The sequence below is a fragment of the Acanthaster planci genome, linkage group LG18 (assembly GCF_054643075.1).
Source record: "Acanthaster planci isolate LZ-2023a linkage group LG18, COTS_SCS, whole genome shotgun sequence".
In the NCBI taxonomy this organism is placed as follows: domain Eukaryota; kingdom Metazoa; phylum Echinodermata; class Asteroidea; order Valvatida; family Acanthasteridae; genus Acanthaster; species Acanthaster planci.
Window position 1 is genome coordinate 5,699,236 of NC_141794.1, and position 26,952 is coordinate 5,726,187.

A 26,952-nucleotide genomic window follows, 5' to 3' on the forward strand; every position below is an offset into this window, starting at 1 on the left:
TTCGCCCTGAATCAGGCGTGAACATCGTCATTATCATACGTCACTTCAGTCCCTCCTCGTCGGTTGGTAGTGGAATGCATTTCCCTTGCGACATTCTCTGAATAAACTGAGCCGCTAGTTTGGCTTAATTGAAATGGCAGAGACAGTAGTTCATTAAGTTGGGGCTAGAAGTTTCAACACAACCGTGCCAGGGCACGTAACTTAGAGGCGCAGTCGGTCTGTATGGTTACAGGTCATCATCAATATATACATGTACATCTTTGAGACATTTCACAGCTATTAAAGAGAATCACTTTTTGGTTAATTACAGTGTGCGTGAGCATCCCCCACCTTTAGGAATGGTTGCCAGGCCCCCAAGGGGTGTTTGCAGTGGCTGCACATCCAAAACCCTTATTTGGTCATAAAATGCAAATATTGTTGCAAAGTTATTGTCACGTATCGGACGTATTATTCATCACAGTACCCTCATATTACAAGCTGTTAAGAGTAATGTGCCGAGAAATTTTTCAGAGAAGGGGTGCTACTTGAAATTTGTCCTCCAACGACCATGGAAAATCAGAAAATGAGACGGGAGAACTGGATGATATCCAAGAATGCTTTTTACCCAAGAAGAACACTTTTCCCCCGGACCATCTCATGGCCGGGGGGGGGGGGAGTCCAACCTTTTGAGATCTCGCCTGTTCCATGCCTGATCTACTTGCACCACACCCTACACAAAATAAACACATGAAATAATACTGACTGCATTTTTGGCCGAAGATTTATTTTCATTTTTCACAAATCAAGGCATTATTTCTGTTCATCTTTTATTCTCATTTGAATGCAAGTTTATTGTTGTTCCAGTCTACACATTCCAAGCCAAATACTGATTAAGCTGACCCTAAAAGTGCAGGGATAAAATAATATAAATACCAAGACCATTAGAAATTCTTCTTCTTTGAATGGCAAGATAGCTACACAACTGAATTAATTTACATCTGTAACAATTTAAATAGAACTCTTACCAAACATTATTAGAATCAAAGCAAACTCAATTCAGATAGAGAAACAACACTGTACATACATGTATATTGTGTACATTCCCCATACACCTGCATGCTGTTATCTTGGTGATCAATACGGGTAATTCACAATAGGGCACCTCGGACCGCCTTCAAGAGTTTGCAACGCGTTGGCCAATCACAACGCTCGAAATTTGTTGACCCTTCTAAACGCGCATCGGGTCGACAACTTTCGCGCATTGTGATTGGCCAACGTGTTGCAAACTCTTGGGGGCGCACTATTGTGAAACGGCTGTATTGGGTGCACTTTGACTATCAGCACATTACCTTTCCCATGTGCACCTACAACATGCTTCTTCCAACTAAATACTCTCATTATTAAAGTGTTTGCATGTACATGTATGCATCCTTTGGCGTATCAGGACACTGAAACAGACTAAATCCCAAATCCATATGTTCCAATGAGACATTACCACCGCAATGTATAACGTGGCAAGAGTTTACACTAAGTGGATGACTGCATCAGTTTACATGTTAGAGTCCATCTTCTGTCTCACTTGAATGCCATTCATGTACATGTATGTGGGACGAATGCCTGCAGCTGGACATGTAAATGACTATGCAGATCTGTGAAATGCTATGCCTGAGCCACTTTATTCGCTCTGAGCAGAACAAAAGAGAGCGTATTTTTGGGGGGTACTCACTGCATAGGTGCGCAAGTATATGCACGTTTGACGCGGAGCACCCCGAGTATGCATTATTCATTTATTTTGGCATGTACATGTATGGTCTTTGTGTAAACGCAGGAACGCGTGCAAGAACCCACTTGTAACCACCTGTCTTTCGAATTGCCAATTGGGGGTGCACTTCAGCTCGGGATGGATAAGGTCACTGGGGCTAATCAAATTGGGGCTTGTATTGTCAGGAATGGAAAACAAAGGGTAAGGAACTAAACCTGTCCTTGTTACATGGTAAACAAGAGGTTGAATTAACAATGCTGTTAATCACTGGGGTTTGACTGTGAGTAACCTACATGTACAAGTACTAGTGAGCATACTCCGTGCCAGACACAGGTGAATACGCATGCATACGTGTAAGAGTATGTCACCCAACAGGGGCTGTTGCTAGGGGTAAAATAGCTCCTCTTGTTCCAGCATGGAGCACCCAAGACACTCCTTCAGTGTGAACTCCAAACTCATCTCTTATGACAAACTCACACTCCCGTTTCCCACTTGTACATCTGCTGGATCCATTGGGGGCACATAGTCATTCTGGTGTCAAAATCGTGGCAACTCACTTTGTGTCCAGCCCAGTCACATCTATGTACAGCCGATTCTCCTTGCAACACTTCAAACAACACAACAAGGGCCAAGTTTGATTTACTTGTCAATTTTGTCTGATACATGGGATGTATTTTGGGCACAAGTTACCGGGGAAAATCGACCAATGATTGAAAACTACAGTCACTGACTGAACTTAGCACAGGTTGCTAGGACCTGTTAAATTACTTTGCTAACAACCAGAACCATGTTATAAAAAGAGTCAAAGAAAAGAAAACCTCGAGAATTTTGGGACTTCACGTTGTGCTTTTTCCCAGCAGTACTTGTTATAAAAGTGTTCTTTACTGCTAGGTCAACTGTATTGTCTGCTTGCCAGCTGACTGCTCTGTCAAAGGGCTTGTGCAAAGTATCGTTTCAAATGTACATGTACAGGGGGATATGCATGTAAACAGTTTCATAATTGTTCAATGAGTTAACCTTTCAGACCCATAAACTATACATGAACTTTGCACGTTTCACTCTAGATCTTACATACAATGCACTGCACTGACATGTGGACGGCAAATCTGCATGTAAGTACTAAGAATGCATACTTGTATCTATATATACTTGTAAATGGGTCCACAGTAATTTGTAGCCATTCATTATTTAATCCTAACCCCCCCTCAAGGGTTGCTGGCCCTAACCTTCCCCATTCACACAAAGTTAAACACCCATATGGGACTTTGTGCACAGAGGCTGTTGGACTTTGTTTTTCTGAGGTATGCCAAACCCAATGCCAAAGCCAGCTGTTATGGGCCTACCAGACCTATCCCCACAGAATTAAACACTTTACTACTGTTCAATTCTGTGCGATTGGGGAAGGTTCGGGTTAAACCTTTCAGACCCAGTAACTATACATGAGCTCTGCATGTTTCACTCCAGATCTTACAGTGAACTGTGCAAATCTACATACATATACCTGGACTTACATGTACCAAACACAGGATCTGAAGGGTTTATCATTTACATGTACCTGGTACATCAAGTGTATGAAACCAGAATTACACATGGCATAAACAATCAGCATAACAATAGGGCTATGCCCCGAACGGCAACAGTTATCTATAGTCTGGCTGTGGCTATCCACTGCCGTGCACTTAGAGCAATTGCCTGACCCATAGACACCAAATGCTGGACTCAGATGGGCTCGGCTTTCACAAAGCCACACCTACACATAACAACATGAATGCTGACTTTAAGTCAGACCAGCATGACGTAACACCACCCTTAACTTGGTTTAGAAAACATTAACAGCATTAACGCTAACCCCCTAGGGTGGATGTAAAATCATATTGAAATTGGAGGATTTGAGACTGTTAGGGCTATTAAACACAGTAGTCCACCAAACCAAGCTGTGGAAAGACAGAGCGTGATCTGCTTTGTTTTCACAGATTTATAAACTTAAATTGAATGGAATGAATCCACTGCTACCTTTTGTGTAAGCTTTTGTTTTTAAATTTTACAAGCAGTAACAAGATTTGAACAGAAATCTGCATTACATGTTCAACATTTTCTGCGATAACTTGTGTACAGATATGCAATAATGCAACGCATGCGGCAATACGGGCAATTCATTCAAGACACTCTGAATTGTTTTCTCTGTACAGAAGTGATGCAAAAGACAGATGGAATTTTGCTGGTATGCAAAACGTGTGGCCCAAACACTCCGAAATTATGTAGTTTGCTCACAAGTAAAGATAAACACGGAGTGTACAAATTCTATGACCTACTCTGAAAGTCAAAAAGGCAATGGTAGTTAAGTAAGATGGAAAAGGATTTGAAAAAAAAATCTCGTTTTGAGTAACAGGTGCACATGAACACGTACGTATTCCATGAGATCCCAATAAATTAATTTGACTTTATTTTTCCCACCTTTAACAATTTAACCTTAAACAATAGTAGTCGGTCTAAAGTACTGGGATTGCCAAAATCCATGACAGTAAAATCATGCAAGATAGAGGACACTGTCCTGTATACATTGATTAAAATTCACCAATATTCCTCCTGTCTCTACTGCTATTTATAGTACACCCGTGTCTTGATTTCCCTACAGAAGTCTTCAGTCAGACCACAGAGTGATGTCTTTTTGAAACTTTCCAGGCACCAATCTTCAAAAAAAAAAAGTTATACACATTTTCAAGCACTTGCAAATCCATGTAACAGATTTTAGAAAAAACATCTGAAAATTCTGATTCAGGACGACACTTTGCTAAATGCTGATGAACTTATTGCCGAGTGGTTGAGCAAAATTTGGCTGAAGCAGTGCACGAGACCTTTTGTAGGACTATTTAAACATAAAGCAATACATTACTCTCACATACGTTAGCAAACTTTTTACTGACTCATGTAACATGGAACACTTGTGTAAAAAGCAGTAAAAGACATTTCACGTACACCTACAAAATTCTGTCTCTTGCACGGAATTATTATTTCTCCGTCAATAAAAAGGCTGCCATGTTTCAACATTAAATTCAATATCCACACTACGGTGGTATACCATTAATGACCAGTGTTGAGGTACAACAGAGGTGGGTGACAACATTTTTATCACTTGTGGTGAAGTCCAGAAAAAAAAGGCAAAGTAAATTTTGGATTGATTTCTAACTGAATTTGCATTGCTTTTTTTGCTTTTCAGGCACCTCTAAAACTGCAAAATATACAATCTCATTGCATCTGACGAAGTAGTTGTTTCTATGAAATGCAGCAGGTATTTTTTTCAGTTTGTCTGTCAGGTGCTATCCTATTTTTGCCGATGTACATGTACATACACAGTTAAGGTGTTACATGTATATAAAAGATATCTGCTATTATTTACATTCGACAAAATCAACCTTCCCTGCCTCATCAGTGGCACGTTCTCTTTTCCTTAAGCTCGAATGGGACACTCCATCTTGGTACGTCAAAAACTGTAAGGTTTATACAAACCTTGCAGATAGCCATGTACTGACTCCCATACACACTGTGGCTGTTTTGATTGTGCCAATTTGCCCTTCCATCACAGCTATTTGTGCAACCATATTTCATATATGCCTTCCTGGTGAAGTTAGATGTCAGATCGGGAGGTTTGTTCACCTGAGCTTTGATTGGTCATTGGAATGGAAGAAAATTGGACCAATCAAAGTGTGCTTTCATCTGTGGGTGACAGGAAAACAAAGGGAAAAGATTGGAGCTGTGTTGCGATTGGTCAAGCTGTCAACCCGCTGACAGTTACTGAGAGTACACGCTAACTGATACTGCTGATTTTCTGTAGCGTGGATGGGCAAAATGCTCAAGAATTTTACCATTTTAATGAGGATATAAGGTGAATAAACCTCCCCATCAGACATCTAACTTCACCAGGAGGGCGTATATGAAATTTGGTTGCACAAATAGCTATAATGGAAAGGTAAGTTGTCACAATCAAAACAGCCAAAATGTATTTATGGGAGTTAGTACATGGCTCTCTGTGAGGTTTGAATAAACCTTAGGGGAAGAATTCCATATACGAAGTCCACTGTAATATCGCGTAATTACTACAAAAGTATCCTTACTTTGATCGCTGAATGAAGACGATTCCAATAGGCATTGAAGAGCTGAACATCATAGGACAGAAATGTGGAGTTTTGGGCACACTTTTGGAGCTACACATGGACCAGGTTTACATCGACAGGCGGCCATCTTTGCTTCTGAAGAACATGGCGAATGCGCACGACGTGTGCGCATGAACCGAATCATATCCGGAAGGGGTTGGGCTGCCACAAGCATTGAGGTAATTTTATGCATGAATCCGCAACACGAGGAGTGCAGAGGGCCGTCATCTGTCTGGATGGATCTACACAGTTCACGAGGTGCCGCGCAATGTGCCCTACTGTACATGTACATAAACAATTTTTACTTGGGGGAAAATAGTGCGTGTTTTGCGACAATTTTTAAGTTGGAGGATTTGGTTAGAAGGAAAAATGGGCCCAATTTCTTTTACAGACAGTTTGTAAGTTGGACAATTTGTTTAGAAGGAAAAAAGGGCCAAATTTCAGTCTTTTAGAGAGTGCTTGTCAGTTGGAGGAGTTTTTTTCTATATTTATAGAGAGGGAAGGGGAAAAGGGAGCTGAAACCTGTCTTTAGATTATTGTGTGGCTATCTGCGCTCTAAAATGTGAGGGTAGGCTTGTACAGGAGAAGAACATCCTTAAGGATTTGATTGAAGTGGTCTACTCCGGCATGTCGGCAGCGCCACATGTATTCGGCCAGGTAGAACCCAAACTGGTCGCTTCCACTGTATGGTGTGGATAGTCACCTCTGTCACCAATTGCGCGTAAGACTCCAATTCTCGCTCATAGTGCATGTATTGCTAATGGATGAAGCAACACTCCACCTAGCCTGAGTTCTTATACAGCATTGGACTGAAATTCCTTCTTTCGTACGGCCGACTGCATTTCTACTTGTTCTTTCTCTCTTGGTTTACATAATACGACGTACGGAGATAACTCACGTCATACAGTCAATTGTGCTCAGACATGTACCTTACCTAGTTGATTTCCTTTGGCACAACCTACTTATATTAACAAGGGATAGCCACATTTATTAATATTTAAATATTCTAATTTATACAAATATTCGTGAATAATTACATATTCAGTTTCATAAATATTTAATTTTTTTTAAATATTCATCTTGACCTCATCTTGACCTCTCCTTAATTCAACCGTAACTTTATATGGAACATATCGACTTTCTCCGGCAACAAGCGCTCGTGTGGCGTGGTCAGTTAGACTGCTGTATTTCTATACCTAACAGTTCTCTTCATTGCAGGTTCGCTTCCCCTTTACGACACAATTTGGATTAAATGTCTTAAATGTGTATACTAACTGTAATAATCCTTGTACTAATGACAGGAAAACTGTGGAGAAATAAAAGGACGGGATAGTGAAGGAAAGAGGAAACGGTAGAGGATATAGTAGGGAAAAAAAGAACGGCAAAAGGACTCACTTTTTTGCCGTTTTATTGCGTGGGGCCCCTTCTTTTTAAACCTGTCCCCCTAAGTTACTGAACCCCCTTTCACATCTCTATCCCCCAAAAATAAATGTCGCCCCTTTTTAAATCTGTCCTGGAGCAAAAATTTCTCCTAAAAAGTGAACTTCGTATATGGAATTCTTTCCAACCTTAGAGTTCTGGAAGTACCATCTTGGGATGTCTGTCATACAATACCACTCAAAAGCTGTCAATATTTGTCTGTTATTTCCTCTCGGGGGGCATCGGTCATGTTTCCTTTGCCTTGAAATCGACTGACCTGCATGCACTTATCAAATGAACATAACATCAAAAGTGCTGTATGGCTTGGCATAGAAGTTTCCAAATGCATAATCCAGTTCAAAAGACACTCAAACATTCATAACTGTTGTAATGGACATTTGGTCCAGCGTTTTCTGACTCTCATCCGACAAAACAAGGATATGTCTTAAACTGTAAACAGAGATTGATTTTTGAGCAAAATGCATTAATTGAAACTGGATCCTGTAATTTGAATGGCTGGGGAAAAAAGGAAACCTACACTAAGATAATTCAAGCTAGTTGTGGAAATGCATGTACTTCAATGGCAATATATGCAAATCATCTGAAAGGTACATGGCCAACCTGTGATAGTCCATCACACTCATTCAAACTGATACCAGAGGTCACAGTAACAAAATGTGTACACCGGAAGTGAGTCATTTCCTGAATCAGCCATTTGATGAGATCTTTACTGGTTGGCGTCAGATGGTAGAGCACAAAGACTTGATCCATGTACTTGTACCGCTATTCTGCAATGAACTACGGTAGGTAAAACGTAGCTGACATCAAGTAAGTTCCACAACCCACAAGACAATTCAAGACGTGATGATTGCAGTGGTTGGGTAGGTCAACTACCTTTGCCACTGACACATGGCAAAGATACATGTAGACAGTGGGCATTCATTTAATCTGGTCAAGGTAGTTTTTGGATTGATATTTCTTGGTTTTGATGTGAAGGACACAATACGAGTTAAATACCAGGACGATTGTTGCACATTTCCTCCACAGGAGTGGGAACTGAACCTTGCATTAAAATTGTCCATCCGCAACCATTATTCATTGACAAGCTGGTAGTATCTTGCTGTAGTGATTAAGGCCACGTGTTCAAGTTTGAGAGCACATTCTCCAAAACACTCCAAGGAATCATGCCAATTCAATATCCATCACTCGCACGAGTCCCCACAGCAGTAGAAAAAGCAGTTCCCCGAGCAGCTGTAGCAGATGAGCACCAGCGCCACGAAGAACATGGCGCTGCATATGGTGCAGGGTTTCCTTTCGAGGAAGAAGCCGGCTAGGTACAGCACCATGAACATGCTGTAGTTGTGCAGCAGTCCCATGTTCAGTGCTGAGCGCGGTATGGGCATCAGCAGCACGGGTAAAAGCCACTGGAGGCAATACATGGTGGAGCTCAGTTTGGACTTTTTCACTGAGTTCTTTGCTGGCCCATGGCCTTACAAGAAACCTGGCGCTGAATTCTGATCTTGGTTTTCACGAGCAAGGCGCTTTTTAAAACTTTAGAAAGTTGACAACACATCTTTGCATGTGCACACACATTGTACACGCAGTCAAAATATTGCAGTCTGGATCTTTGTGCTTGAATAATAACAAATATTATGATGGGAGTCTGGGTACCAAACGTCACATCAATATGAGAAAACCTGGAATTTCTGTAGCCAGATGAAAATGCCGCATGCCTCGACTTATGACATGTTTGATGGAAATATTCCACATGGGAATTCTCTTTTGTAGTCCTTTCATTTTTAAAATTACTTCAGTCTGTAAATCTAAAATGCGGTATTTATGCAAATGAGTTATTTTGTGAAACTGAATTGCGCCCTCAAGAGACCACTAAAGTAATCGGCATGGTGCATTTCTCATTTTGGTGTTGGGACTTGGCTCAGTTCATGTAAAATAAGTTGCCTCATGAAAAGTTGGCAAAATGGTGTTCTATTTTAAGAGTGAGGGTATGGTCACCATTTCGTTTTTTCTAGGTTTATTTGGTAGTGTTTGCTTTCAGCAAATGAAAAACTGCAGACCGAAGAATGCTAGTACTTCCGTACTACTGCTGTACTGGCATTGCTACCTGACTACAAGTACTACTAGTCTAGTACTAGGCCCTAGGCCTAGCTAGTACTGTACGCGGAGTACTCGCTGGTCATGCTACATGTAGCGTTTTTACAGTCATGCTCAGATGCTCATGTGCAGCTTAAGCTAGACTTTAATAGTAGGCCTACAGTGTAAGATAGTGTCTGTCTGATTGCTGTGCCCGTTTGTTTCACACAGACCTGGATTTCGATCAGTGATCCTGCTGGTTCACTCCATCCATGATATAGGCAAGTTGTGATGTCAGTGAACCAGTGACATATCAGAGATTTGGATCATATGAAACAAACAGGCCCTAGGCCTACATCATGTTGGGCCAATGTGGGATAGGTCGATCTTTGTATGCTGGGTGAATAATTCTGGCAGCAGCTAATCACCTTTTCTCTCTAATTCATGGTTGTGAAAGATTGTTTCGAAAAGGGAAGTAAAGCTAGAGATTTCATTCTGAATTGACCAATTGCATAGAGCGTTGAGGTGATAATGCAGATTGGCCAATTGTGCCCAACTTAGTGACTGTTTACATTTCCATGACTGCATGAATGCCAACTTGTCAAACGAGGTAGTTGGCCTAGTACCAGTCGTACTGTTATAAGTTTCTAGTAAAAGAGCACTTTTCCTCAGTGTTACAGTATCATTCTTTGCTTGCAGCTTGGCTATTTTTAGCCAGGGGCTTGTTGTCCTTTGTCTCTGAGCTCAGAGAGGTAGAACGCCAAACTCCATAGTTCTAAGGGTAGGGATTAGTACCTATTCCTCCCACAGCAGTACTATAGGGTACAATACACTGTGAAACCTGTTAAGGATATTTCTCCATCGTGTCCTTGGAGTGTCAATGGTGGTATTTAAAAGGTGGTATTTATTCCATACATGTAGCTCACAAATGTTGAGATAAGTTTTCTGTAGATTTTTCTCCAGAAAAGAAGTCCTGTAGTGAAAGGGACAATGGTAGACAATGTGTAAGTGTCATTTGCTTGGAATGTCATTCCTATTATATTTATCTTTTTGTATGCAGGTTATGTCATCTATGTAGGCATTGACAAGCATGAAAGTAAGTAATAAGAGTACCGATGATTTACTTTTTTTTTATAGTCCCTCTGTGTTTCAGCAACTACAGAATTTGGATTGGAAGTAATAAGTTCTGAAGAATGAAGAACATTTTGTGAACTTTCCTGAAAGTTGTAAAATTTCTTTAGTGGCCAGTTACTGACTAGTTTAACAGAGACGCCAAACTGACTGTCCGCTAGAGGCATCTGGAAAAATTAGATGGCCAAACCCAGTGTTGGTTCAGTAGGGTATCTGCCCTGAGCAGGAGCACCCCCTCAGCGGTTGAAAAAAGCCATGTTGGTCAGGAGTGTACATTTTGTCGGTAGCGATGCTACTGCAGTGCTAGCATTTCATAGTTGTTCGTGAACCAGTGATGCATAGTAACTACCAAAGGAGCCTCTGTTGCTTGGAAAATTGAGCCCTCTCTTGGTCCAGCTCAGAACCCATACCCACCATCAAAGTTCAGTTTTGCTCAGTTTTGTCTGGCTGTTACATTGCTGATGTACTTTTATGAGCATTACGATCAAAAAGGTGGCTGACGTATATTCTCAAATGTGAACAGAAATTAAATAGTAGCCTCGCATGTCTGTTTGTTGCTTTCCTGTTGAAGAATTTTTATGTGTATTAACCTTTTTTCGTCTCGTTGTTTTGTAGATGAAGAGTTGCTCAAGTATGGTTTTCCAGAAGATATATGGTAATCCATCTTCCTGTCAGTCAACTCAGACTCAAGTTTGATTCTAGTCAATTTTTTCAGGCCTCCTTGTATGTACTTTTATGAACGCCTGCTACACTTTCACTTTTGTTTGTTAGCCTGTCAACTTCACACTACTTCATTTCTGTTGTTTAACCTTCATTGGGTCTTGTTTTGTTGTGTGTACTCATTTCAAGGTTTCACGTGGACAAGCACTCGTCGGCTCACGTGTACTTGAGGCTGCCAAAGGGAGAGAATATCCACACCATTCCGGCCACAGTTCTGGAAGACTGTGCCCAGTTGGTCAAAGCCAACAGCATCACTGGTATGTGTGTGAATGTGTTGAGTCTGGGTTACTGTGGTGATGGAAGGGATGGTAATGATCAGATTTGTCGTTGAGTCCTGAACTGACAAGGCTGCAACCACATGCGGCCATCTTCATCACCGTGTCTGGAGTAACAGAAACCTGTCCGTCCAACTGAAGATAAGCATCTGCGTGGCTTGCATACTCGGTATCCAACTCTACTGCAGTGAATCGTTGACCACATACCATCATCTAGACCATCAGGGAACTGTGAACTGCTTTGATCAGTGAACTACTTTCACTTCAGTTGTCTGCACTTGATCCTTGGCATCTCCTGGTGTGACGTGTTCACCTTGTTAAGACAGTGCCATCTTCGGTGGGTCAGTCAAGTCTTTAGCTGACTGAAAGCCAAATTCCCAAGGACATCCTTTACAGCTAACATGCCGATGCTCCTCGCCCCATGGTCGACTCAGACTGTGTTATAAGGATGTCCTGAAGCGTGACCTTAACACCTCTGAGATACCTGTCACTAGGTATAAGTGGGCGCCAACTGCAGGCGACCGTTCTCACTAGCGGTCTGCTGTTCACAATGGTTGCTCTTCTTCAGTCCAAGTGTATTTTGATGACTGTGAGACATGTCCTCTCTGTTGTTGCTTGCAACAGGACAGGCCATGCTGATGATGAGTTGAGTCCACCACAAATCCCTGCAAGTCCCAGTAAGGCCCTCACAAGTCCAGCACAAGTCATTCGGTCTTCAGCCAAGTTGCAAGCTATTCAAATGAGCAGTTACAAAAGCATTCCTTTTTCATTGTTCACTGTCAACTATGATTGGTCTTGTGAAAGGACTTGTGACTAGATGGGCGAAGGGACATGTGATGGACTTGACTACAACACCAATAATAATGATGTAGAGGATAATAGTGATTGCGCAACTTATAGAAAGTTGTAGTGATGCGTACGATAGTAGTGATGATAATAACAACCACAGTAGTGATGGTGACTGTAATCAGGATGATTGTGGTGATAATGAAGATGATGATTTTGATATCGAAACAATGCTTAAATGTTTGAAGTATTTACATGTAGTTTGGCACTGTTTATTGCTTAGTGTTGTGGTCGATTCTTATCACAACTCCACTCACCAGTCCAGTCGTGAGTCCTTTAACGAGACCAGTCACAAGTCCTTTCAAAAGACCAGTTGCACGTAATGGGATAAGCAATGTCAAAAGAATGCTTAAGGAATGCCTTTATCAAGGTTCATTTGAGTAGCTCGTGACGTGGCTTGATACTGGATGGACTTGTGATGGACCCAAGTACTCTACTGCTCTCACTGGTCTGCAGGTAATAAAACCAATAACATCAACGTGGTCTACACACCATGGACCAACCTCAGGAAGTCAGCAGACATGGATGTGGGTCAGGTCGGATTTCACAAACAGAAAGACGTGAGTGCCACTACAGCCCTAGACACATGAACTGTGCAATCTTGAAACCAAACAGGTCATGGGTAAATTTGTGGGCATCTCTGAATTGTCAGCATGGTTTGTCATTGGTTTATGTTGGTTTGTTACACAGGCAAGATTTTAGACTCTAAAAGTCAGTTTCAACAAATTCTGTTGACGAATTCTGACCTACTTTCCAGAAACACGCAGTTGTCCAGTGTTTCGGGTGTCTGACTCGTGTGGTATTTTGTTGGTTTGAGCCCCATGGGTACCAGAGTCTCTTGCGTTCCTTGGGCAGGACACTTTACCACATTTGCTTCTCCTACTCAAGAGTACAAAACAGGTACATGTACCTGTGCAGGAACCCATTGTGCTAATCGCAAGCTGCTGCAGGAAACTGATCTCATTTCCTGACGAACAGGGGTAATAATAATAATGTCAGAGCTTTGAAATATGGACATTAAGCCATCGTATAAATGTGGTGGTTATTTAAAGTGGCTCTGACAATAAAATAAACACAGCAACCAATGCGAACTTGAATTTGTGGCATTATTTATCATAGTGTTGTGACCAAGTAATTTTTTGACGAGTTATTTTTCCACAAGTCAAGTCGCAAGTCATATTTTCCCAAGTGAAGTTACAGGTCAATTTTCAGAGGTCAGGTCCCAAGCCCCATGTCATTTTTTTTCAAGCCAGCTTACTTTCTATGGTTCTTAAAATACTTTTCTGACATCCTTTATTGATGATGTCGCCGACATGTATGATGTTTTAGGCAACAGGTCTGACCGTTTGGCTTGTTTTCTATCATAGCATACCCATGTTACTAGTGCTAAACCATCAGTGTGTCAATGGACACGTTTTTATACACAGGTACACAGAAAATCATGGATATATATTTCTTGTACATTGTTGATGTCAACAAAAATTGACGATGTCAACAAGACTGATTTGTCAAGGTTGAAAGTCAAGTCACAAATCGTTTTTTTCCAAGTCAAGTCTCCAGTCAAAAACAGTGGTAACTCCAGTTTAAGTCCGCAATTGAAATTAAAAGCGCTGCTACCTATTCATTTGTTAATTTAAAAAAAAAATTTTCCCAGGTACTCAGCGTAAAAGTTGAGAAGAGAATCAACGAGATAGTCAACAGGCTGAACAAGACAAAAGAGGAGAGGATGCCCGACCTGCAGGCAGAGAGGGAGGAAAGAGATCGGCTGGAACGAGAAGCAGCCAAGAAGGTGGCCCGGGAGAAGAAAGAGAAGGAGAAAGAGGCAGCTCGGCAGAGACAGAAAGAGACAGAAATCAGGTGAGGTGTCTTTTGGGGGCAGGCTTGACGAGCATGGTTTGCATCCCTGGCTACGGTTGAAGGAAAACCTTGTCTAAACGTCTTGGTGTTGGCCAGAGTTATGTCCTCTTGTCCATCTTGTGCCTCTAAATTTAAAATTGGATGACATCATAGTTTTGCTCATGAATATTGACATTTTTATCAGCCTAACAAGCAGGAAGGCAATAAAACATCTGTTAAATTAGCGGATAAACATTGAACATATGTTCGGAACACAATGGTGCATTTTGTAATGAAAACTTGCATAGCAGTGGATCCTTTAAGGCACTTTTCCATATGTGCATCAAGTTTGCGCCAAGTGCTATGTATCCGTCAAGATCCCCCCCCGGGATGATTTTGACAGCTGAATGCAATACACACATGTTTTTATATGTTAATGGAGTTGATTTTTGTGTCAGTGAAAATGAAACGCATGAATGCATTGTGTACACAACACACCCAAAAATGTACATTTGGAAAGGCGCTTTCAGCCAGGCATTTGGGCCCGGGTTTAGTGGCTTCTATCTGATCAGGAATTCACCAATAAAAGTTTGGGATTCATCAAGTATTGCCAGATACACACAAAATTAATGACTATTCTACTTGTGCATTCTTTCCGTGCAGGAGTTACTCATCGCTGATGGTTGCTAGCAATATGAAATCAAACGCTAATGCAGATTCTGATGAAGATGACTTCATGTAGGGCACTGACGATCAGCAGTAGACCTGGTACATTGTGCATAGACATGCTGCCACTGACGGACTTCAAATACCACCCGAAGAAATCATTGCACATGGAACAGGCAGCCCCAGGAATCAGAATATTTTCTCGTTTCATTGACCATGTGTGGGAGCTGTTTAAGGTACCATGTGGTTCTGGAATGCGGCACCAATGTACACCTCCAAACCATACCGCAGAAAACCTCACACCGCATCCTTGGCAGACATTTCCACGGCATCACTCTCAGCGGCCCATTTGTTCTGCACATTTGCAGCGCCTTTGCTGGCCACTTCTCTCTGGACGTTGTCTTTGTCAAACCTGTTGGCAGTTTTACTGCACAGATTAATTCTGTTGCCACTCACCTGTGTATATATTGCCAGAATTGTCCAAAATTTTGAATCGTCTGTTTGTCTTTTGCTTGTAGGAACATGTTCATTGCAATAGGACTGTTGGTTTATGTTCATTACAACTGGAATAACCCATGTTGTACTAATTTAGTTGACTGTTTAGCTATTTTGCAAACATTGATAACAGCTAAGAGGGTGAATTTTGAGTGAAAAGGCCTGTCCTGCATTGCCCATTGACAACTGCAGTCTTTGCATTCCTGATGCTAGAGAATGAATCATGATTCTGAAAAGGTTGTTGAACTCTGTGACCAACTGAATAATTTGGAAACCGTTAGAAATTGAGATGCCTTTGAGGGATTTGCACTTGACTTCCACATTTGGACATTTGATTATCAAAAAAACAAGGTGACTCAAGTTGGCTCGAAACACCATTTGGTTTGGCTAGTTTAACATCTATTCACGATATTAAATTGGAGTCAAGACCATCTCATGACCAGTCACAAGTAATAGGATGAACAACGACAGAGGAATGCTAGATTGCTACAGTTTATTTGGATGGCTTGTGACGTGAATTCACATTAGGGGTCTGGTGTTGGTCAGGGGATGGTCTTCAGGGGAGACACACCACTGACAAAAAGGGTGCGTAATTTGCTCACATTAAGCTATGAAGCACTTGATTTAGTGGGCCTTCTGTTAGACTTGCAGAGGTAAGCTTTATCCCAAACACAAGGTCAAAGGCAAAAACAGGGAAAAAGTCTGCAGTACCCACCGAAGAAATTGGGTGCACTTTCTGCAGTGGTTTATTACTGCTGAAAACTGCCCAGATACATATTCATGCACATGTACGTAGATATCAGTAAGAGTGTAGAGCTGATATACCAGTAGATTAAACAGGAAGAGTGGTTTTGCTTACAAAAGAAGAAAGGAAAATCAAAGGAAGGAACTTACTAAATACACAGAACTCGACAGTCTTTGTGTGTTGAAGTTGTCCAGTTTTTGGAGTCACTTTGGCTGGGCACCGATTTGATTGGTAAGGTTCACAGTAGCAGGTCAAAAGTCACCTTTCTGATGCTAACCACCTAACCTTGTCCAAGTCGCCAATCACTGTGCACGACCAGACTACCAATGCCTGCGATTGGCCAATTTCATGCCCTTGCAGTATTAATACAAGTGAAATACTCCAAAGTAATAGGATTTTGTTTGTGTTAAATGATTTATTTTTAATAACCAGTGGCACACAGCTGCCACCATTTCTCAGATATACTGAAGAGATCATGCTTCACTAAAATGAGGTCAATAAACACTGGATGAAGTTTGTGATGTTTGGATTTGTACAGTCTAATTTTACTTGGACTATATTCTTTCCGGGTTACAAAACTCAAAATCTTATTTGTGTTTCTATAACACAGATGAGCTGAAGCTTTTACTCAATGGCTAAGCCTGAAACAATATGTCGATGCTATGGTAACCCTTTTGGATAGTAAAAAATGAGACAAAAACCATATGATACTTGTTTTTAGTGGGGCTCTGTATGGAAACCGAATATAAACCACTCTTGCATTACTGATGAGTAATATCTAGGATAAAAACTGATACAAAGCAGCATACTGAATGTGTGGTTTAGAGCTGTAAGTTGCCAGTCGTAAAATGGCCAATATTTACAAATGTTGGTCATAACTCCGAGCAAGTGGCCAAAGAGAGAAGAAGAAAGTGGTATTAAGAATCACATCGTAATGAGCACTGAGCTAAAAGATTGCGGCTGTTATTTAACATTTGCAGGCGGGAACCCTATCTGTCCACACTTATGGCACCGCACATCAACTGCTCTGAAACTTACATGTACAACACTGTGAACAAAGCACAGCGACATGAAGGGTGAAATTACACAGTACATGATTGTCATGTGTGAAAATTGTTCTGGTTTGTCGACAAGCTTATCTGTCCTGGTAAAGAATGAGCGTTACAGCTACACCTGTACAATTTCTAGCTTAGAAATCTAAAGAACTTGGACAGTACTCACATACACACAACATTTACTCACAAAATAACGTACAGGATGCTAATGGATTTGACAACCAAAGTAAAGCACATGCAGTTACAGTTTTAACAACTAGGTCTAGTTGCCGTTTCTTTTTCTGAGTAAATGCTGACACAGAACAAAAATACTCCAATAAGAAAGAGGAACCAAACATGGGGTTGGGGAATGGACAACCCCCTTTGCAAGAGTTATCAGGCAAACTGAGCCTTTTTGCAGATAAATGTTGCTGTGCAAAAATGGACTACCAACCTAAAAATCGACAACTGATGCACACTGACGAACAGTGTTTGACAAGTGAACAACTTTTTGGGGGGTTCGTCAACATCATCAAATTAACCTGAGTAGTGTGTTTTTGGTGAATAGCCCTTCTATTTCATGATGCTGTGCCATGGCTGGTGAGATAATCCTCCTGTAGACCAGGAAAACGTCCAATGAAAATGCAGTGTTCTAAGAATATGAGACCATTGAACTTGACTAGCATCTGTGGTTTCTGGCATACAAGTGAAATGAGCTTGTTACAAGGAATACACTATCTAATACATGTAGCACCTACAAATCTTGACTACTTCAAACGAGAGACTCTGCTGTTGAGGTCTTCAATGCGAGGAGAGGGCAGACAAGGCAAGTCAGCCTACATGTTACTTGATTGCCAGCAGCTCAACGTCGAAGATCAGTGTCGCGTTGGGAGGAATAGTGCATGGAGGTTAAGGAAATGGTTGGCGGCAGTGATTGTGAGAAGTGTTTCTTGTTAAATCCAGCAGCCGATTTCATGAAAGTTGGCGTTACTTCACACCATGCTTAAACCTGGTGCCACTAACATACATGTAGCTGCAAAATGCATTTAGAGTCATATCACAAGAGGCTGCTATGTTTCACAACATTTTGATTATATCAAACATCTTCAACACTGATAACTGCAACTTTCAGGATGGCTGTTACTTTACAGAGTTAAAGTTGTCACATTATCTCCTGCCATATTGAAAATCCTGTCATCTTTTCTTCATCAGAACAGGGCTATGAAAGCTATAAAATATGCCACAAAAGTGATAAAACTTACCTTAATGAATATAAAACTACATGTATCTACAATAAACGGTTCTTAAGAATAATGGAACATTCATACCACTATGCACAATGCTAATCTCGTAATCATGACGGGAAACTAGCAAGCAATGTCCGCATATTGCGTGGTAACGTGGGTGGGTGATAAACCTTGTGCTGCGACAACAAATTTTGTGAAAACATGGTCACCTTAAGTGGGAGCAATGCAACATCAAATTAAATTCCTGAACATAGAAGCTACTTAAACAGACAAGAGATCAACTTCTGTGAATTAACTTTTAGAAATCTTCTTGCTTTTTTTTTTTTGGATGTGTGTCTGTACAGTTGTACACATTGCCTGAGGAGTGAAATGGTGCTATTTTGGCAGGGATGCATAGACTGATTGCTGCATTTCCATCATGCCATCTTTGGCAATGGGGTGGTGTGATGGGAACCCAGTGCAGCATTGCTTCAATGCACTGAACATTACTGCACGTTTCCACCATCCCGACAGCATCACACAAAGAGAACTTGTGAAAATAATGGAAGTTTCTTTTCAAAAGTTGAGCATGCAAGTAGGCAAACAAATAAATACAAGCATTAAATGTGAAAACAGTTGTTTGGGGGGTGTTTTGTGGAGACAAAAAAGACAAAAAGGATTTTTTAATAGTCAAATCTGATGGCCTAACTTTCCGATAAAAAATTTAGGGTTGCACTGAAAAATTAAGGTCGGTTGGGAAACCAAAAACTATGTTTTTCAGTGGCAGCCTAAAGCCATTTGGCTAATAGCAGGAATTTTCAGCTATGTTGCAAGGCAATGAACTTTGATTTGGGTTGCCAGTTTGATTCCAAACCTGGTGACCTGACAAGAGGCAAAAAACAAATCAACCACGCACACATGTACTTCCGTGGCATAACCTGTCTGATCTTAATCATGTAAACGCTCGGAAGCAAGACTAAAGGATATACTCCAGGATGACCAGCTGCACCGTAGGCGTACTCAGGTGGGCAAGTCAGCAGGGCCCTCTCGCCAACACTCATCTGTGGTCAAATGTGAAGAACAAAGAAGTCATGAGATTGAGGTGGCAGACGCTTGGGCCTCCATGCCCCTGGCTCTTCTGACAGAATTTCTGGGCCAGTTAGGCTGATTTACCCAGATGAGGCAATATCTTCTACACATTAATAGCTTGGGAGAATGCCATGAATTACTGGTAGAGACTCCAAACAATGGCAGATCAGGGCTAGGGACAGAGTCAATAGGGGAAATACCTTTCTTCCAAAACGGGAGCAAAACAATTTTCTTTTTCTGGGGGAGGGTGAGGAATACCGAAAGAGGATATTTTCTAGTGTATTTTGTTTCCCATAGTTTGAATAGAGTATAAAAAGCTCGGAAAGGCAATAAAAGGTCACATAAAAATTTGTCCATATTTGACCCCTCCCTCCAAACATTTTGTGCACCGATCCCACCCCCCAAAAAAAACACTTGGTTCTGGATCCTTCCTTGTACTCAAATGGAATAAATTGGAGGGTGCCATTTTCATGTCCAAGGTTTTAGCTCTCATTCGTCATTGTTGCAAAATGGTGAATATTTACAAAGTTTGGCTGCAAAACCGAGTAACTTGTGAGAGAAAAAAAATTGTTGCATAAAAAATAAGATGGCTCACAAAATCCGCCTTCAGTTTAAATTCTGGCTCTTAGTGAAATTTGCATACTGGAATCCTGATAACAAAGGATTATCTTGGCACTCCTTAGAGTGTGTGGCTGACCTTCATTGTAAATTTCTGTATGCCTGTATATATACACATGTACTTGTAATACAGGGCTCTCTTTGTAGAAAATACTCTGGCTCAGTTCACTAACTCCAAGGAGATGGGAGAAAGGGGACGAGGAAAGGCAGGAAGGAAGAAAGATGGGGGGGTGGGGAAGAAGGGACAAACGGGAACCCACATTTCAACCATGCTAATTTTAGATCTGGAATCCTCCAAGATCTATCTTTACATAGGTAGGTGTGACTATGGAATCAGACAGGGTCAATATGACAGGCTATCTAATGTTTGGACTTAAGACAAAAATTAAGAGCAAAATCACTGATGAAACAATTAATTCACTGTTATCAACATAACACTCAACTGGTTAGAGCTCCCTGAGCAAACATCCATTCTGGACAAAGTCGCCCTCTCATTCAAGTGACTGTTTTCAACAGTTAATGTCGATTTCTCTGCCTACATAAAGCAAAACTGACTTGCTAGAACTGCTAATGTACATTATATATGCAACTTTCTACAACATACGTGTATCTGTGCTTTGAGTGTTGATTTACAAGCCAGCTGTGCTGACCAATTGCCTGCTTTTTTTCGGTTTGATGGAATTCTGATACCATAAATGTGATCGGTCACAGTACTGACAAAAATTATGGTATCTGACTTGATTGCTGGTGACTAGCCCTATTTCAATCAAACAAAATAATGCCAAACAAGCACCACAGGCTACTGGTCTACTAAATGTATATTTTACATAATGTACAAAGTGTACATGTTTAACCCTAACCCCCTAGGCTCCTGCACTAAACCTCACAAAATCCAACAGGTGCATGTGCTTGTCTATATGTACTTGTACATGCAGGTCACTGCACCAAACCTGATAAACTCCAACAGAATGAGCCCGTTGGAGTTTGAGTGATATGCAATGGATAGGTCTATGCTGCATAGGATGATTTGTACTGAACAGTACCAAACCTGACAAAATCAAGCATAGTCCAACAACTGGCTCAACAAGCCAAACATTGCACACAATGAACCCTGTGTCCCAACTCACACAGAATCCAACACCTTCTCCCTGGGCCTTTTATCCCAAGTCTCACAAAATTCAACAAGAAGTTCTTCAGGTACGGTACCAAACCTGCCAAAACCTCACAAAAGCTGTTGTTGGAGTACGGCAGATTTGGGGCAGTTAGAGTTAAGGAAGGGGAGGGGGGAAGGGTCCGGTTGGTGCAGTAGTACTTTCGTCGTCTTCCACTTCATTACACGTTAAAATTCTGCCTGGGTTGGCCGGTGGATTGGGTTTTGCAGTCCTTACATGCACCTCATTCCCTTGAATGAATAACATATTTGTTGAACTTTCACGACATGTTCACTGGAAACCGAGATCCCTTTGCGTGAACAGAATAATTGTCTGGGGTTTACCCACCAACTCTAAACACCGTACCTTTCTTCAATGTCTCCCCTCGATGGGCATCTCTTTTTTCCACAAGTACCAAAGGGGCCCCACTTAAAACAAGTTGAAAGCCGTTCATGCGCTAACACAGTTGGATGCCAAACAAAACTTCTGTACAATATTTACAAGGTGCAAAACACTAAAACCTGGACTCCCTTTTACAAGTACCTGTGCCACTCCTTCGTCCCATCCCTTGATGACTTGTCCCATTCCGATTTTGAATTCAAATGGCTTACTGCGGTCCCTGGACGAGTCAAACTTTTTACCATTCTGTAAGGTTCCTGACAAAAAGCAAGACAAAAAATGAAGAACCAACCAAACATATTTAAAGTATGATTTACAAAAACAATACATGAAATTAAATCTTATAAATACAATAAAATAAAAACCTATATATGAAATTATGTAATGTCAGGCATCTCTTTTTTTATCAAAGTATCAAACAGTTTGAGTCACACATATTCATTTGCCCCAAGTCTGCAGCGAGCAGTTTACATCAAACAACTTCGCTTCTGTCCAGAAACCATACGCTGGAATATCTGCTACAAAACAAACTTAACCATTGAACCTTCAAGACATGTTCATTGGAAACGGAGATCCCTTTCTGTTAAGAGCGTTTAAAACTCGTTGCAAATGGTTGTTCCGTTTCCGAAAAAAATGAAACACTGCAACATTCAAAGGACATTCAGACAGTTTCATTCTAAGAACGCAAAAGCAAGGGGCAATACCTCTGATTCCCAATACAGCGCCTCCAAGAGTTTACAATGCGTATACCAATCACAAGTTGCGAAACCTGTTGACCCTTTTCTGACAAGCATTTGGTCAAAAAAAAATTCGCGTACTGTGATTGGTCAATGCATTACAAACTCTTGGAGGCGCACTATTGTGAATTGTATATATTGCCCCTGGCTTTTGGTTTCTTAGAACGAAACTTTGAATGTTGCAGTGTTTGATTTTTTTCTTGGAGGCGCACTGTAGTGAAACGCCCGTACTTGCTTGGGAACCAGGGAACTTTTCCTCAGCAAACACTTTGGTTTCAGGTTTTTAATCACACTTGATGGTCCTTGCTCTATGTTTAAATGGCAATTAAACCCAGCTCACAGAAAGATTGGGTTAAAAAGCGCATGCATCCTGCTGATCTGATATGCAATACTGGGACTCGGAATACTCACCTGTATAATGTACGATCACTGTCTGTCCCGTCTTGGGATATGTTTCCCCTGTGATGTCAAACATAAGAAAGAAATAATAACATAGCAGACCACCATTGATGTACATGTACAAGATTTTCATCTGTCAAGCAAGTTACAGCCAAGCACGCTGCAGACAACCGCAGCTCCTAACTGACAACACCTAAACACAGTGGAATGCCGTTATAACGAACATCGCTATACCAAACCTTTTAGGTATCATACCGAACATCGCCCTTGGCTCCTGAATTTGCTGTACACTTTTACTGAACATAACAAATGAGCTTGAAATAAAAGAAACAAAATTAGACCCCCGACATTTGCTTCTATACTAACGACCAATCACAGCACAGCTTTCATTTGCAGGTGACAGGAAAAAATACAAGGAGAAGATAGGAGCCGTATTGCGATTGGTCAAGCTGTCATGCTGTTGTCAGTGATTGAGAGACACTGCTGTTCCAATGACACTGTAGGTGAAATCTAGTTTGACACGCATGCATTAATTTCGATGGCAATGTCATTGAAAATGCATATTTATAAGGTGTGTCTTCCCAATTTGACTTAATAGGGAACATTTGGCAGATTTTAAGTTAGTAATGAATATTTAAACTAAGGACCAGCTGGCACCTACATGTTGCTCATCAAGTGTTCTTCACAGTCCAAGCAGCGCAAAATTCCCTGAGACAGACTGCATCATTTAAAAAAACAATTACTTTGCAGTCTCAGAGGGGAAGTTTTAGAGTGGAAAGTATTTGTAGCAGTGTGTGATAAGTTTACTTAGATCACATTGGAAAATGGACATTTTAATATTCACTTTCGATCAGGATCTTGGGATTCCTGTCCTTCCCCAGTCCCATTTTGCGCAGTACACAAGTGAGCCGCATCACAGGCCGTGTCGATGTCCGAAACAGGCTCCACTCATGGCTAGGTCTATTTTCTCGGTGACTCCATGTATTTCCCATGGAGAAAAGCCAAAGACCTAACTCTAGACAACAGATTTGGATGCAGCTGGTCCCCTTGTCTACATTTTTAAAATTTCTTCCAATATTTCTACCCTCCCGAGGTTCCTCTACAGTCTCCACATAGAAATAAACCCACCAATGACACACCCTCAAATAAACATGTGTATTCTCAAAATCACCCAAAGTTTATTCCCAAAATCAATCTATAAGAGAGAACGTCTCTGAAGGGATAGAACTATCACTTCTTAGCCAAAAATTGAAATATCAACAAACTTCTCTATTTGAATGTTTTAATAGTTGAGGCCAAGTAAGATTTTGTTCACTATGACCACTCATTTTGGGGGCTTTCCTCAAGTACATAAAAGTTTTACTGGAACATATCCCCATACTATTTTAAATTAAAGATTTAAAGCTTGTCCATGTCATCAAGTTTGTGATGTCATCTAAGGCAAAGCTTTAACATCGCAGCTGGTTTGTGCACAAAAATCAAAGAAGTTTTTCTTTTCTTGAAAGGAAAACTCCACTTATGAGTGTTTAGACTTTCCAATACTTATTTTCAGGTGACCACCATTCCCTTTGGCAAAATTTGGGCTCTTGATTTTGTTATGTTTAATGCTTTTGTGAGACTCTTCTCCAGTTACGAGTTTACAAAACACCACCTTCATGTGCAGTGTAAGACTATCATGCACTACAGAGTACAAAACCTTACACAAATTTGCCAACCCCACAACGTACAGGTTTTGCGCTATGCACTCACAATCACATGCATTGGACTCCCAACAAAGAGATTTCATTTTCTGGCCCCCTGGTAGAATCATCTTCCTACGTGCCTGTCTTAAGTATTGTAATCTGTCAGAGTTACCCAGTGCAGTGCGTGTTGCGCGTCCTGAGGGTGTCAGCTTACAAGTCACTCAGCAAGGATGGTCATGCAATAGAGGGCCTACGTGGAGCGCGGTCTTTGTTTTGTGTGATATGCTTGCGTAGACACTGAAGTACTTCATTGTTATCTAAATCTAAATAACAAAACATGTCCTCTGTAAGGGCACTCCATGCACACCCTTAAACCCAAATGCGGAACAACACAAACGGTGTGATTGCCATCAGGGTAGGAAGTGAAAATGGAAGAGTGTGACAGTTTGACCTCCATGGTTTGATCTAAAGCTCTACCCAGTTAGGAGGTTGTACAGGGTGGCATGATCGAGCTGACAAATTACCCCCAGAACTGTGGGGTCTGATGTCCATAGTACTGAGAAATATTTGTGATGGCAGAATAACTGGCATAATAGAATAGCCAAAACTGTGTTTAGGTGACTTGTTCATGGCTATCCTCAAGGTTTGTGAAAACCTTTTGGGCACGAGTTTACCCGGGTGCGACGAATTAGGCCTAGCCCCAGACTGGGGGCCAGTCTACTAGTACTAGGCCTTGCTACCGCCATGACCGCAGTACCGAGAACAGTGTAATTCGTCGTTTTGGAAGTGTTGACCTATTTGGCTTTTAAACCATCTGACGTTAACGACAACGATCTGAACTTGTCACAAAATCTTACCCTTTCCTTCAGTAATGACTTCTCTCGTAACGCCCATTTTAAAACCGTGATTATAAATTCCAGGGGACCTTTAGAGTCGCCTCACACAACACTACCGCCTGTAGCTGAACGATGTAGGCCCTACCCCACCGTGTAGCTGTTGCGCGCAAACTCGGTTGTGCGCAAGTTGTGACTTGCACTTGCTACCTGCATGTAATTGCGCACACAAATTTAGACTTGCGCAGCTCTGACAGAAAAGGCGCCTTTCCGTTAGTCTTGCCCCAAGACTGGTTTTACTGTTTAGGCTGGTGCGCCGCCGGCCCGGCGACGCAGGGGCTGACAATGGCGAGCACAGCCGAGGGCGCTATATTCACAAGAGGCAACCTAGAATCTGGCGGGCTTAAGCCTGGGTTCCATATCGCCGTAAGAAACGCAGACAGCAATGCAATCAAGACGCAAACTGCAACGCTGACAAATGGAAACATGTCAAACGGAAGTGTCGCCGATAACACAAACCAGCCCCAGACGGATCGGCAAAGTTGAGCCTGGTTCAATGATTCAACTTTGCCGACTGTCTGCGTTGAGTCGAAACACGCACGCTGGCATGACGACGTACAGCAATGTTTCTCGCTCTTAGTATGCCTTCCACTCATTTTATCAATATCTCCTTATTGCTAGCACATGCAGCCCCAGTCGTCAATAAAATAGCTGATCATTAACAAATTACATCAAACTAGAGTGTCAGTTTGGCTTAAAGAGGAAACAGTCCCACCTAAAAAAGGCATTTTTTGCGAATTTTTTCCGAGTTTCGGGCACTATTTTGTTTAATTTTTTGGGTGGAATGACGTCGCACTGAGTCTCTTCCGTGTCCGCGACTGTCTGCGTCTTGACGTCTTGCGGACCGTCTGCGTTGCAAAGATTATGGAAACCAGGCTTTAATGGAAAATTCCGAGCGTGCCTCACACACTCAAATAGACCTCTTCACTAATAATTCATACTTTGGATGCAAATGGCCTTGGTGGCAAGAAGTGTGAGCTAGCTGGCCAAGAAATTTTTCCGTAGGTGGGTGAGTCAAAACATGAATTATTCATGAGGACTCTGCTCAACTGATTGCCAATGACTGGCGACCCAGCACACGGTTGCACTACACCAAAATTAATACGTGCCCATAGAAAACAGTACAAAATCGGACCGGAACAGCGCCGCCTGTTGACTCTAGAGAAGAGGTTGGCCTCCGTTTTTTCACTGGAAATTCAAGATCATGGTGAGAAAGTCACTTTCCGTTTCAATTTCATGGGGTTAGCCACGAAAAAAATTTATTCGCCTTTCCCCAAAGATAACCCCCAAATGGCAGTAAGACTTTGCGCTAATTTCTGAATGTAACCGCCCACCTCTATCCAAAATAGGCCCGCAATTTGATTTTTTTTTGGTGAGTCCCAAATTCGGGATTCATAGAAATATTTATCTGATCCCTACTGACTATAGCATGTCTTATCAGCATCAGTATAGCCCAGCAGTACGCCTCATGAATGTACTAGACTCACTATCTACGGGGAAAAAAAATTCGCTTCCCAGCCGGGTAGGTAGTGTAGCGAACGCACTTGAGCCCCGTTGCCCGTCGCCGGAGCCTCATGGGCTCTTGAACTCCTAGGATAGCAGCTCCGG

The 26,952-nt window shown here is 41.5% G+C and overlaps 3 protein-coding genes across 4 annotated transcripts; 1 reads left to right on the forward strand and 2 right to left on the reverse strand.

Moving 5' to 3' along the window:
* Positions 1 to 742: 742 nt before the first annotated feature.
* Positions 743 to 8,938, reverse strand: LOC147796119 (apoptosis inducing factor BLCAP-like). Its single transcript, XM_087148491.1, has 2 exons — positions 7,461 to 8,938; positions 743 to 5,785 (listed from the first exon to the last, which is right to left on the reverse strand). Exon 1 carries the CDS (start codon positions 8,748 to 8,750, stop codon positions 8,514 to 8,516), a length of 237 nt encoding a protein of 78 aa, XP_087004617.1. The 5' UTR covers positions 8,751 to 8,938; the 3' UTR covers positions 743 to 5,785; positions 7,461 to 8,513.
* A 222-nt stretch (positions 8,939 to 9,160) lies between these two features.
* Positions 9,161 to 16,633, forward strand: ccdc25 (coiled-coil domain containing 25). 2 transcript variants are annotated; one of them, XM_022241323.2, is made up of 7 exons: positions 9,161 to 9,314; positions 10,463 to 10,498; positions 11,149 to 11,188; positions 11,383 to 11,510; positions 12,831 to 12,934; positions 14,029 to 14,231; positions 14,874 to 16,633. In XM_022241323.2, exons 1-7 carry the CDS (start codon positions 9,290 to 9,292, stop codon positions 14,950 to 14,952), a joined length of 615 nt encoding a protein of 204 aa, XP_022097015.1. In that variant the 5' UTR covers positions 9,161 to 9,289; the 3' UTR covers positions 14,953 to 16,633. The 2 variants fall into 2 exon arrangements, with proteins under 2 accessions (XP_022097015.1, XP_087004615.1); XM_087148489.1 differs by lacking the exon at positions 9,161 to 9,314 and adding an exon at positions 9,355 to 9,443.
* On the reverse strand, positions 16,095 to 25,481 carry LOC110982705 (peptidyl-prolyl cis-trans isomerase FKBP1A-like). The gene is made up of 5 exons (XM_022241324.2): positions 25,309 to 25,481; positions 22,782 to 22,829; positions 21,778 to 21,890; positions 19,364 to 19,437; positions 16,095 to 18,048 (listed from the first exon to the last, which is right to left on the reverse strand). Exons 1-5 carry the CDS (start codon positions 25,343 to 25,345, stop codon positions 17,994 to 17,996), a joined length of 327 nt encoding a protein of 108 aa, XP_022097016.1. The 5' UTR covers positions 25,346 to 25,481; the 3' UTR covers positions 16,095 to 17,993.
* Between the last annotated feature and the right edge of the window lie 1,471 nt (positions 25,482 to 26,952).

What these genes read in the sequence shown, in the direction of transcription:
- LOC147796119 (XM_087148491.1), bottom strand. Translation starts at nt 8,750, where the DNA reads ATGTATTGCCTCCAGTGGCTTTTACCCGTGCTGCTGATGCCCATACCG.
- LOC110982705 (XM_022241324.2), bottom strand. Translation starts at nt 25,345, where the DNA reads ATGGGCGTTACGAGAGAAGTCATTACTGAAGGAAAGG. An exon ending in AGTGATCGTACATTATACAG is followed by an intron (nt 21,891 to 22,781) that starts GTGAGTATTCCG and finishes GCTTTTTGTCAG; the next exon opens with GAACCTTACAGAATGGTAAA. An exon ending in GGGACGAAGGAGTGGCACAG is followed by an intron (nt 19,438 to 21,777) that starts GTACTTGTAAAA and finishes ATTTGACCACAG; the next exon opens with ATGAGTGTTGGCGAGAGGGC.
- ccdc25 (XM_087148489.1), top strand. Translation starts at nt 9,371, where the DNA reads ATGAAAAACTGCAGACCGAAGAATGCTAGTACTTCCGTACTACTGCTG. An exon ending in CAAAGCCAACAGCATCACTG is followed by an intron (nt 11,511 to 12,830) that starts GTATGTGTGTGA and finishes ACTGGTCTGCAG; the next exon opens with GTAATAAAACCAATAACATC. An exon ending in CAGAAAGAGACAGAAATCAG is followed by an intron (nt 14,232 to 14,873) that starts GTGAGGTGTCTT and finishes CTTTCCGTGCAG; the next exon opens with GAGTTACTCATCGCTGATGG.